This window comes from Calidris pugnax, unplaced genomic scaffold (genome assembly GCF_001431845.1).
Source record: "Calidris pugnax isolate Ruff unplaced genomic scaffold, ASM143184v1 scaffold103, whole genome shotgun sequence".
In the NCBI taxonomy this organism is placed as follows: Eukaryota; Metazoa; Chordata; class Aves; order Charadriiformes; family Scolopacidae; genus Calidris; species Calidris pugnax.
Genome location: NW_015090990.1, coordinates 4,584,672 through 4,598,448, shown reverse-complemented (window position 1 = coordinate 4,598,448; position 13,777 = coordinate 4,584,672). Strand labels below are relative to the sequence as shown.

The 13,777-nt window shown below is 36.4% G+C and overlaps 1 protein-coding gene across 5 annotated transcripts in view; it reads right to left on the bottom strand.

Annotated features, from left to right (window-relative positions):
* SLC4A10 (solute carrier family 4, sodium bicarbonate transporter, member 10) overlaps window positions 1-13,777 on the bottom strand; it is a 126,541-nt gene that overhangs the window by 94,738 nt on the left and 18,026 nt on the right. For 4 of the 5 annotated variants that reach the window (XR_001413393.1, XM_014954465.1, XM_014954467.1 and 1 more), the window contains exon 2: window positions 4,931-5,012. Coding sequence is in view for 4 of the 5 variants with exons in the window: in XM_014954465.1 (XP_014809951.1) it covers window positions 4,931-5,012 (82 nt within the window). In the remaining variant the exon portion in view is untranslated. Of the gene's footprint in view, window positions 1-4,930; window positions 5,013-7,820; window positions 8,011-13,777 lie in introns of all 5 variants that reach the window. The other variant, XM_014954468.1, reaches the window with a different exon arrangement.

Sequence of the window (13,777 nt, the reverse complement as noted above, 5' to 3'; positions counted from 1 at the left end):
ACATCAGGATGAAGGGGGCGCCCATGGGAAGCAGAAAGAAGATGCTTGGAGCAGGGAATCTGTACCGACGGGGTTAACAACTTATTTGCAATAGGCTGTAATGTCCTGGCAGCCAAAGGGAGGGGAGACCTTGGTCAATGTTCCAGTCTGGTGAAGCAGAATCAGTAGCTGACTTGCTTCTCCATAGGGGCAAGGATGAATCAAGGCCAGCATGTTAATATAATTTTTATTCTTTAGGTCCTGTGAGCTGCTAGGTCCTATTAATTTTCAAGTAAATAATGTCAGTGGCAGACAGGTGCACTATTATGTTATTTCTATGAAAAATGTCCAGTCTCTGAGAATAAAAGCCTACTTCAATATTTGGAGCCATTCAGATTTTTACTAAATAATACATGGAGATTAGAGTTCAATCACACTGAGTTTTTCACGTATTAACCCTAACTGTATATAATTAAAATTTCATTAAAATAAATTTTAAATTACTGTCATAATCTAGAAAAAAAACTAAAAAGAAATAATAACTAAAATAAACATTTTAAAAAGAGAATAATTAAATACTCTGGAATTTCTCATTTTTTGGTCAGCAGGACATCTACTATCAAAATTAATCTTTATGCAGGTTGTTAAATACAAAACAACTCTACAAGCACACCAACATTTCAAATTAATTCTTGGTTTGTTAAGTTTAAATCCTCAGCTTCTGCATCATATTCAGTGTTGTACTAGTGATGTTTATTTCCTAATTTAGTTTGAAGTCTTCTGTGACTTTCAGTAATCAGTCCATGTAATCTAAATTTTGTCAAAAGTGTCAGAATGCATATTCTGATGTACAGTGATTTATATACTGGTTATGGTGTTTTATGTGTCCTGAGAGACGTGAAAGACAGGAAACTTGATTTCCAAGGAGATACATTTTTCCCACACCACTTAGTTAAAATGCTTGAACTATAAAAAGCTTAAGCAAAATCTTGTCTTTTTTGAATCAAGGATCATTTTGCAGTTTCTTCCAACAGAGCCAGGATTCATCCCTGATTCATGCCTGGACTTCCAACTAATCCTATCTCCAGCCAATTCCCTATTGAAGCTGCGTCTCAAACCAGGCCACAGTAAAACTCACAGCAGCTCTAAAATCCTGCCACAAAAATCCAGGATTTGCAGCTGACCACGTCTAACAAGGACAGCCATGGAACAGTCATTTTCACTCTCAGCTGATATGGTGGGCATAAGCAAAAGACAATTGGTGCCAATCCTTTTGCATATCTATATAGTCCAAAGGTCTCGGCATGTGATCTGAGAGAATCTGAGATCTCCAGACATATACAGATCAATCCAAATATTTTTAATCTAAGATAGGAAAAGAAGCTATATCCATTTTGTCAGAAAACTGTTACTACTGCACATGCATTGAAGCAATGGCAGACAGCCAGAGACAACCACAGGGAGTAAGTGGAGTGCAAGTGTTTGTTGATGTGCACATCTGTTTATGAAAACTTGCCTACCTCCTCCCACTACAGGTACATGTAAAACCTGTCTTTTTGCAATGAAGTGCTTTAGTATCCAGAATCAGTGCCCAATTCTAATTTAGGAATTCCACCACTGATAAAAAGAAGAGCATATTTATTTCAGCAGGAATTTTGTCTGTACACACAGTGAGAGATAACATGCAAAACATGTGATTATAACCAGGGGAGAGAGGCTTCTTGTTCTACTTTTAGAAACGCTTTCTCTGTCCCTTCATTAATGCAACAGTCAGACAAATGACCTCTTCGGTATTATGACTGATATCGATCTTAAAACTCAGGAAAAATGAATTATGTGGAAAAACCATTCATGCTGAAAATCTAAATGCCAAAGCTCTGCAAACAATCCACCTCTGAAGCACTACATAGCTTAAGTAAAAAGATACAATTTGAGGTACACATTGCAAGTATCGTTACAGGCACTAAGATGAGCACCACATCTCTTATGTTCCCATAAGTACCGCAGTTCTGTCCTATCTTCCCAAATTTTCACTGCACTGCTCAGGGAAAGAAAACACTGATCTACAGAGACTGAGGCAAAATTTTGGTCTTGTGGATGTTCTTACAGGCAGCATTAATCACCACGATATTTTCATGCTTCCAGGAAGATACATACTTGCAATATATTTGCACAATGGCTGTCCCAAAATATGCAAAAGCAAGTATTTGTTGGGCCAAGAAATTTCAGATGGGAATTTTAGTAGACATTTAAATCAGTATTTCTGACATTTAAATGCTGACAGTTTGAAATTTAAAAAATAGCAAAATACTTACAATTTTAAGATTTAATCAGAAGAAACTGAAGACTGATTTTCAGATTTAAACAATCTTCAGTTCATGTGAATTGCAGTTTTTGAAATGTTGCTATGATGCTATTGAAACTTAAAACCTGTCAAAACTAGTCTTTACTAGAATATTCAATAACTAGCTATTTACATTTTTAAAACATAAACCCAATTAAATGTCTGTCAGAGCTAATTACATAATACATATTAATTATCTAATTATATGATTTTTACTAAGCTATGCAATTAGCACCTGATTATATAATTTTGTATTTTATAGTTGTTATGCCATTAGGAAAAAGGTAAGTTTTCTGCGAAACCCAACACAATGTACACTGGATAAGAATAAGACAGTGACATTTGTGAGTCACATCCCCTGTTTCCAGATGGAAAAGTGCCTAGATGTGCTACGAAACAAATGGACATGCTATTAACAGCAACTGGGTATTAAAATTTACAATCTCTGCAAATCTCTTTTTATGTCACTTGGTATTTCTGGATGCACTGATTATATATTTAAAGACATACTCATCTGATCTTAGAGTGGACATGGAATCGGAGAAATATAACTGCATTATGAAGGATTCTGCATTTAATAATTGGGTTTTTTAGAACATTATGAAGCAGTGTGATTTTATTTTAAAGAAAAGAAGAATCATTGGCTAACCACAGATTTTTTCAGTGTTCTAAACAATATAAATTGATGAAAAGATTGGGCAGGGAGTAACTATCATGTTCCAATGTCTATTGATAACATCCTAGGAGCAGATTTTTGAAATAATATTTTCCCTGATATCTCACAGGAGCAACTCCACACATATAGGATGGTGGGGGAAAACAGTAATTAAACACAATTTTAAAAATTACATACTTGTTCAAATTTTGAGATGAAGCTTTATGTTCCATGTAGTCACATGTGGCACATCAAAGTAATTCCGACTGCCTTAGCACTTAAGTCTACCCACGTGACTGAGCTTAAAGACATGACTCTCCAGGAAGTTGTCTCTTTAAAATGCCACTTTACCATCATCAGTAAAATGACTCAGCAAAAGGACATTCTTTTGGGTAGGCTCAAGAGTCAGTATTATGGAGAAGGGAAGGCAGGGAGCCCCCACTCTTCTATCAGGTATTTTTCTAAGGACACAAGATACAATAGTTTCAGTTTGTCCAAGGATGCAATTGAGGGACTGAAGACTACAGAACACCAAGAGTAAGATTCAAAAAAGGGCGTTGTGTGCCTAAGTCCAAAATTGTCATTCCCAGCCTGATCCACTGGCAGCCACTTACCCCTGGAGACACCAAAACCCTAAATGTCACACTGGAAACGTTACCAGAGATCTATCCTTGCATGTGCTCAGACTCGCCCCAGACTGAGCAGAGAACTTCCTATGTCATACATGCTATACTGCCTGACATCGTACATCTTTCTGCGACAGGCTACCTCATACAAAATGAGGTACAAAGACTCCTTCCACAATGCAGTCCTGTCTGCTTTTTGAGGCACTGCTGAGGGAAGCAGGAACAGGGAGTCACTGCATATCATGTTGACATTCACATGAAATCATCAATATGGCCATCACACAGCAGAGAACACAAAATTCATAGAGCCAGAGAGAAAAGGAGAAAAAAAAAAAAAAAGATGGTGAAATAATCAAGGGCAGGCAAAGCCCAGGTTCTTGCACAGATGGAGATACCTCTCTTTAGACCTGAGCCAGGTAACTTTTCAGATGTAGTATACTGAAATACACCCCAAATCTTTGCATTTCATTTTGGCTAGTTTCTGTGGCTCTGTGTCACAAAGACAAGAACCTTCCATGTCCCACACAATAAGCTAACAATTAAAATCAGCAAGTTCCAGTCTCAGGGATGGGATATCACATGTGCAAGAGAAATTTCATTTCAACCAATAATTATGACTTGGTGAGGAGGGGGTGTCACACACCTCAGTACAAGAGCTTAAGTAGAGTAGTAACCAGAATAAGTTTCGGATCCACTAAACACACTGAAATGTGATTCTTTCAGAGACTATTAGGACAATATCGTAAGACAATTCTCACAACTTCTCACTTTCATAGAATCATAAAATGGTTAGAATTGGAAGGGACCTTAAAGATCATCGAGTTCCAACCGTCCTGCCGTGGGCAGGGACACCTCCCACTAGACCAGGTTGCTCTGCAGAGTGATGTTAGGTGGTTTCAGCAATCTATATTATCAAGTACTGTCCTATCTGTGACACTCCAAAATGATTTTGTTCAGCTGAAGATGTGGCTAGGCAACTATGTGAAGATAGTAAAGCAATTGTAGAAGCCATTTTAAGTACTATATCATCAGCCCTGCTCATATTTACATATTTGGAAACTTAAAGGTAGAAAGACTTATCTGAAGTCATATATGCATGTTTACAGGACTTGATTATAGATCACTGAAAACTAGCAAACTCCTTCCACCATCATGCATATCTGAGCAGTGCACTGAGAAATTAGAAGTATTTCTCTTTTTAAAATAAAGAGATTCCTTGTTCACTTTTGCATCCCTGCTCAAATCAGTAAGTTTACACATTGAAATTTCATTTCAATACTTTCAGAAAAAAGAGACAATGTAATGCACAGAAAAATAATCTCTCACCTTCTAGATCTTCCTTCTCAAAATGTGTTTTGAGAATGGAGCGAGTTCCACCTCTATCCACAACAGCCTCTTCATCATTTCTCTGCAAAACAGAAAAAAGGACAGGTAAGTTGCTTCTCATTTGGAAACTACTGGCAAGATTGTGCAGTATTATGCAATAAAGATACTTTATATATATATTTATTTACTCTTCCTACTCAGGAAAAAAATGTTTTTAAGAATTTAATTTTCCTTATTAAAATCTATTCCTTATGCACCAGTTTTTATTGAGGCATAATTACAGCTAACTTTGACACAAAGAAGTTCCCCTGTTAAAACCTGCAAGATAATGAGCAAACACCAGTTACTGAGAATGAAGAAAAACATGAGTCAATAGGACAATGAAAGAGATGAGAGAAGAAATGTCTGGATGAGGCAGCTTTATTCTTTTAGTCTTGAAGAAAGGGATTGCACGTGTACTTTTATTTTTAGGCCAGGATCCTGAGCTACGTGCAGAATTACCAAATTATTAGCACTAACATTCCTTATACTTTGTCAAAGCTAGAGAATGATACTCAGTGACAACATGCTAAGAAAGAAAACTTTAATACCATGCAAACAACTGGCTTCACTTACTGGTGAATTGCAAAGCTTTTCCTTTTCTTTACAAGTACCAAGCTGTAATTACAATAGAGGCAGACAGCACACACTAATAGCAGAAAACAGAAAAGCTATTCTCCTTCAGGAACACGTATTTCATGTTTCATTTGATACTGTAGTCATATATGCATTTTAACTGTATTCTCTACTGCACTGCAAATGTATTATGTGATGAACCAGTGTATTGTACTCAGGCTAAAAAAGCTACAGAAATTAGTGATTTTGGTCACTTCTGATATGAAAAAAAAAAGAATCACATTTCCTTAAGTAAAATAATTTGGCAGTTCAGCAACAGGGCACTGGACGCTGTGCTAAAATCAATATTGGCTTCAGTATGAGTTTGACATCATCAGTTTTAATTGGTAAATACAACCTATATTTCACAACATGATTTAGAGTGGTTTCCAGTAAATGACAATGAAGAAAAAAGGATGAGTTATACAAAAACATCAATTAATGTATCATGACTATATATTGTCATTAGTGGAAGGGCTTTAGTAAGTGATATTTGAACAAGAACTGCTTGATCTCAACATATTAAAATTGGTATCTTAATGGAAGTCTGAAGCAAGGGGATTTGAATACTAGCCTTACATGCTAAATATATATCACTGTACAGAATATAATAGAATATAATAAGAAATTAAACTACATGAGCACCTCTCCTTAAAGAGCAGATTCATGTCTGAAGCTGGATGTCGTGCATTCTGGATGTAAGTTTTTGTTTCAGGCTCCTCTCCTTTTTAAAAATAGCTGGCATGTTGTAGCTATCTTATATAGAAAAATCCTAGGAACGTGTCAGCACCAAGCATCTGGGCTGTTAAAGAGAGACCAAGAGTGTTACAGTGTCTTTATTAGAGCTTTCCTCACAGATAGTACTAAAATCTGACAATGAGAAAAGGCCTTCCACTGAAACTGTTTTGTCTTTAAATAATTTAGAATTAGCTAATAACCTATTAAGATGTATCAGGGCAGTATAATTTCGCACAAACCATTTGATCATCTTAGGTAAAATGAATCCATTAATGTAAGAAGACATAACCAGGCATGTGGCATGATGCCATGGCCCTGGGTGAATTGTTAGGCAGGATGCCAAAGGCCAAGTGTTACAGCCACATCAGAAGTAGGGCTATTCTAGCATAAGACATAGCCATCAGTATTTTACTGATCCTGAAAAGGCTTTACAGAAGCAACATTAGGGGAAATTCTACAATGAGGAAACTATTACATTGTTGGACAGTTTAAAGCCTTTACAGATCATCTAAGTAAACTAAATACAAATTAATTCATTAATATTTATCAAAATATGCTCATACACTTTGACTTCTCCTTTCCCATGTGTTCAATTTTCAGCTTCTGGCAATCTTTTTCTTCCCTGCCTCCTCTTCCTGTAATGTCACAGCAAGTCCCAGCCTTGCCTCATTCTCAGAAGTGGGTTTATTCCATTAATATTACAGGGGGAAACAGTTTAATTGGGAATATTGTGTTGTTGCCAATTCACTTGTCAAACTCTGAGCAAAGCCCAATTAAGCAGGCCTTGCACTGTACACCCTCACTTCCTAAGGAGTGGTTTGAAAGCCACCTTGCATTTACTAGTACAAGAGTCACACTGCTTTTAGTCTAGAAGTAATTTCTGTGATTCCTGTACTGCCTCCTTGGAGGAGGGGAGAAGGGAGAGCAGGGCTCACTAGTAGTTTAGTGCAATTAGGTCTTAATCTCATTTGGAGGTAAGCACTATCGCAATACAAGTAAAAATAGTGGCAGATCTGCTCCACTTCCCCATGACTAGAGACTGGAAACTTAATTGCTGTTGGTAATGCTCTGCTTTTTATTAGCATGTCAGGAAAACAATGATATTATTATTTTTAAGTGTTGCAATAAATGAGAGTTTGAAACTGGAAGTATAGGCAAGACTAACCATAAAACAGTCATTGAAGACATAATTCATGCTCTGGATTACTTTCTTAATGTACTGAACAGCCACCAACGTCCACACTGACGTTCTCAAAGCTATGAATCCACTACAGTTTTGCCCATCAGTTTCAGCAGGATCAGAATAAGGCATGAAAACCAAATGTTTTTCACAGCCATGCCATGTTTATGTCAGAATTCTACTGCTTCTTCCTTTCACCACATTTCAAGGTAATGAGGGTCAGAAACTTTACATAGTGACAAATCTGCTAGGACTGAGGTATTCAAACCATATTGACACACTGCAGCAGTCTGTAAACAAATGTGTGGACACACTGACCAGGTACGAGTCCTTGGAACTGTCCATTATTGCAATGAGTTGCTTGCTGAGTCCAGTGAACACTGTGTTCTAGTGCTTAAAGCATGGGAGAGGGATCCAGGAAGTCCCCAAGAGCTAATCCTGGCTCTGCCACTGACTTGCTGTGTGGCCTTGGGAAAGTCACTTAATCTCTGTGCCTCAGCTTCCCCATCTGTAAAATAGGGATAATAATACTTACTTATCTACCTTCCTCACCAGGCTGCTCTGTGCCGTAATTAATATTCACACAGAATTTCAGAACTGTAAAGCACCAGAGAAGTGCTAAGTCACTCCATTTAGGAAAGTGTCACCCATGTCAAGAGATGATGATAGGAAACAACAGATCGATAAAAACCAACATTTAGGCATAAATCGGTTTTTTGACATCAAACCAATGTATATTAATACCTTGTAACAGTTTTACAGTGTGCAGCTTTGGCAACTTAACTGGACAGTGTTTACACAAAAATAAATATACTGCGCTCCTTTCTGAGCTAATTCAAGAGCACTGCCAGTGGAACTACATTTCAGTGAAGCTTTAATCAGAGCACAATAAACTTGTTATATGTTTATAAGCAACCTAACATTTCTCTCTCTTTTTAATTATATTTGTTAATATTTTATGGGTTTCTATAGTTATCACACAATGGTTTACCTAAAATGTAGGCACAAAACTATTTCCCCAAAGCAACAAAATATCAGCAACCACACAGTAGAAGAAATCATGTAGCAAGGGTGAAAAGAGTGAGAAAAAGCCGAGGCTTTCACATGGAAACCACAAGCTCCTTAGAGACCAGGGCTCAGCAACTCTACTCAGTCCAGGATTTCACCTCTTACATTTTCCAAATGAATGCTGAAATGACCTTCACCACACAGCAGCATCTGCTGCACGTATTCCGCAGGAAAAAATCTATTTTAATGAAAGAGTCTTATAAATACAGTTGTTACTATTTTTGTCACTTCATACTAGAATTTTAAACACAGAGGTGAGTATAGAAAAGGACACAGTGGAGTCGTCCTCTTTAATCTTTACAGTGCACCTGCCTGTTATAACATTGAAACATGTATTTAAAATGGAACAAAATTAAAGGGAAATAAATGGCCTTCAAAGACATCTGGCTTCTACTTTTTGGTATGCAGTGATGAAGGAAGAAGGTCATGTAAGTGCTAGGAGTACTGATTTTCAACCCTTAGATCAACAACCTGCTTATCAGAGTATAAAGTGAGGCTGCAGCTGTTGCCAGGAATTGTAAGTGTATTGGTTTAGAAGGAATAAAAAGGCCCATTGTTTAGAAACCAAAAACAAATGTCTAAAGTGTCCTTCCCACCCACATATTGATAAAGCTCACTACTAGATAAATACCCTCCTGGAAAGCTTCCCAAATTGACCTTCTTTAGCTACCATACAACCTTAACTGCGATTCACAACAGGTTGCAAAGAGGTTGATCCTTAGACCTGTCACCTTCCAGAAGTGTGCATTGACCTCCCACACCTCAGAGAAACTACACATCTAGAAAAGCTGAGAAACGTTATTTTATGACACGTTTTCAGGCGGTTTTAGTCATAGCTCTTATAAACTGTCTATGCTTTCATCATGTAGTAAATGATTGAGTGGAAAGAAGAGGAAAGTAAGGTGGATCCGTACAAAGGCATACGACACATTTTTAAATATGCATGTGCTAAGATAGACACATATACTTGTAGAACTTCAGTACATTTCTGGATTATGGAATTAGGACATATTCCTTATATGCTGCAGGACAAGAAAGTAGATTGAAGTCCAGGTGACAATACACAGATTTGAAGTTACCTATACATTCATTACTAAAAAAAAAAAAAAAAAAAAGAAAACCAACGCATGCTATTAAAAGACACTGTTGCATATATCATAAAAGCTACATGAACACGACACAAATATTTACTGAATATCACCTGTGCTTACCACAGTAAATGAAATAACAGTATAGCAATAAATATACATCAGGAAACTGGAAATTTTTAAGACAATAGGAAATTTTTAAATAGTTGCAATGCGTAAGTCTCGCTGTTCTTCCCTTGGTACGTGCTCTTCTCCACTGGTATGATATTTAGTGCTAATATATATTGAACAGACAAGTCAAAATGAGTAACATTAAAATTTTCATTTTACATGAAAAACTAGAAACTACTTCTTCTCTTAATCCTTCTTTCTATCTAATTCTGTTCATATTTGACTACTTCCATTTTGTGCCTCTGATATCTGGTCAGTGTTTCAATAAACTGGCTTATTGCTTTTCTACAAAATACAACACAAGAATCAGCTATAAAGAGCATTAGTATTCCAGAAAATTTTTCAGGGTTTTTAAATTTCCAGGTAAGACCCTTTTCCTTTTTAATTACACTCTTAATACATCACAGGACAAATCACAACATAAGCAAAAAGAATCCCTTTTCAGCATCTTCCTTTCTATAAAATCTATAGCAGAGCAGAAGCCATTTTGATTTTTTCCACATTAGAAATTATGCATGACACACCTGCTGACTCATAAGGAAAATAATCATGGTATTAATTACTTCTCCATATAAGCCACTTATTGATGATTAGACAACCTACATAATTCTCAAATGCCATCTGGAACTAAGGAACACTTGTCAGCATAAATATATCAAATAGTGCATTCCTATAAACAATAGAAAGCTGTAATATAAAATTATTTCAGTTACTTTATATTATCAATAATTGCATATACTTAAACGATGAACCTCTGTAATATATACATTTCAGTTTATATATTTTATCATAAAGTTAGTGATATAAAACTTGTGTATTCACCTTTCAAGTGGTCTGAAATGACATTCTAGACATTTATCCAGCTATCACATATACACCATGGTTGCCTTCTCGGCCTGAAGATATTCCATCATTATCACTTTGTGGTGTATTTATTTCACAGACCCACTACATGACATTTGCATTTTTAAGATCACTTTGGTTAAGTTCAGCTTGACATTTCATAAAGATGGCATTATTAAAGATATAGAAAAGTGAGTTATTTGAACTCTGCCAAGAGCATACTAGAAATATTTTGTAATGACAATTAACCTAAATGGCTAAAAAGCTATTATATGTAGATGGATGCCTCCCTGTTGTAGGAGGCAAATCACTGGTGAGTGCCATGTTCAGCCTTGTCCTTTAAACTGTCCTTGAGCAGACACAGTCACACAAAATTGATTTAATGCACAATGTGTTTGTCCACAATTCAGATGCTACAATTCTTCTCTATTTCCAAAGACAAGCAGAGGGGGAAAAAAAAAAAAAAAAAAAAAAACACAACAGAACTTTTCAGGTATTATTGTGTTTAATTGCTTATATTAGATATAATCATATTTCGCAATCTTTTGAAGTGGAAAGAACAGTGAGTTTTGATCTTTCTGATGAAATGTAAATGTTTTCCATTCCACTAGCTACACTGTATCATCCTTTTCCCCTCTATCTACCTATCAAGGAAGACCCATCAAAACACATTTATAATGTGATAAGGTCTGTTCTGTAAGGTCTGAAGAATTATTTTTAAAAGCGTCCCTTTAATTGTACTGGTTTTGTGGGAGCTTTCTGCAGTAATCACTACTAGTTAACATAAAATATATATCCCTTTTGGTCAGCTCTATTCCACATAGCTCAGGCTAGGCAACAAAGTAGAAGGCAATTAGTTTTCATTCCAGATCTGCATCTTCCCCAGGGCTGCATGTCATATGCATAAAAGCATCCTTCTCTGTCTCTTCTTCCTTGTTCTCTCTTTTTATAGCAAAAGCCAAGATAGCGTTACTCAATAAAGAAATACCATCTTCTGCAACACTGCTAAAAATTGCACTAATCAGCACTGGCTCTAAAGACCTGATTTGCTACTGACCTGAGACTGAGCACATGTTTAATGTAATAATGCAATTCTTGTAACATATAAACATAGATAATGATTACAAACATTAAATCTAAGCACCTACTATAGTTATAAATGTAACGAGATGAAACACAATCAGAATATACCCACACAAGTAATACAAAGCAGTTTTACAGACAAGTAAATGTTAATACATGTAATTCCTGTGTTTATCTACATTGAAGCGTACTGTGCTGGTTATATACCATTATGTACAGTACAGCCACTATGAGCCGATGCATAAATGAATACATAATCACTAAAATATTTCCTTATCATTTGATAAGGAATCTTCTTCTATAGAAACAATACATTTCCTACATTTGCAAGTCAAATATGCCACTTTATCTATTTTTCATACACAACCAACTGAAGACAAGATTTCTATGTAGAGAAGATAAAACAAAAAAATCAAGACAAAACAGTAACTTAATTTGTGACAGTACCTAGATGCCCCTATTCTCTGTCTGCACTCTCCCACCAGAAAAGAATTCTGTTTTACCAATAGCTGCAGCAACAAAGGGGATGGGGGGCTGGGAGAGACACACACAAAAAAAACCCCAAAGTTCCTACTCAAAAGGCTTGATAAACCTGTTGAAGCATTGGATATAATAATGAAATAATGAACTATTAAATTCTTTCTGGATTTCCGTACCTGTTTTAAGTACCTGCATTTAATCGCAGATGTGCTTGCCATGTTTTGTATGCCTCGGAGTAAATTTATCAGGAATGCCTAGATGACATGAGCACCTTACAAAACCTGAACAAGGCACTTCGGTTGTTGTGTTCCTTTGAACATTTTCAGTCATGTTAAGATTCTCATAACCTCTCCCCTTCCTTCCTATCATATCACATCCGCTCAATTTATAAGCTGTCTCAGCCAAACTCTGAATACATAAAAAACAGTGTTCCTTTCTGCTAGTTAAGAAATGTAGAAGTTGGGTCACATCTGTATGACTGAGATTTTATTCCCTTTGCTTCTTATTTTTCTTTACTACACTGTCAAATACTTAAAAATTATAGAGGTGAGAACAGCACAGATTTCAAGCTAAGGCAGTTATTTTTTCCTCTGTGGCTATTATTTGAATGACTTACGTCATCCTAGTACAGCCCCATTACCTGAAATCCTCTTTTCTCACTTCATAGCAATGGGTATGTCAACTACTACAGAGAAGTCCAACAGCATGAAGATGCATGTGAAGACTTTATTCAAAGCCCAAATGAGATTTACTTCTAGCTTGTCTGGGGTTTGTCTTGGCCCAATGACAGGTGAGGATAGATCCAGGATAACAGCATTATTTATGTGTAGTTACAAGTTAAACCGAATAAACTAAATAATACTGAGTTTAGCCCACTGTGCAGTAGGATATTAGCTACTGGGCAGCAAATGGAAAAAAGAAAATTACGTTAACTGCTAGTTTCTTAATCAGCAGTAGGATATATTTGGTCATAAATTGGATACACTTCCCGTCTCATAGAATCTGCTTTCAGACTCAGAATAGATATGTTTTCAGATTTCTCTCCCTAGAAATAGGGTCAGGGAGAAGAATCATAGAAGGCAGTCTTCCTGCAGCAGCTACTCATGTGGAAGTAGCAAGAGCAAGGAAGAAAAGAGGTCATGACCAGCTTCTCAGAACCTGTTTTAACAGTAGCTACAATAGAGGAGAGAGAACTTTTTCTCTTCCTTTAAAGCCACAAAAATGACATAATCTGAAGTCTGCATCTTTTACACACAAATGTATGCCAACTACAGTTCAAAGTACCACCTTTTGGTAACACAGCAAGCCAGCATGACCAATAATAAATTAAATGCCTCTCTCTGAAACACTGATATAAAGTTCAGCAATTCTTCTGCTTCTCAGACCTAACCACAATTTTCAGTTGTATTTGACAAACATTGTCTACAAGCACAACCCAAAGATTAACCAAGGCAGCAGGGAAGATGTTCCAGGACAGGAGTATTCTAAACTCAGATTAACTCCATACAACTTTTGGCACCTAACTAAAGTTGCCTTACTGGA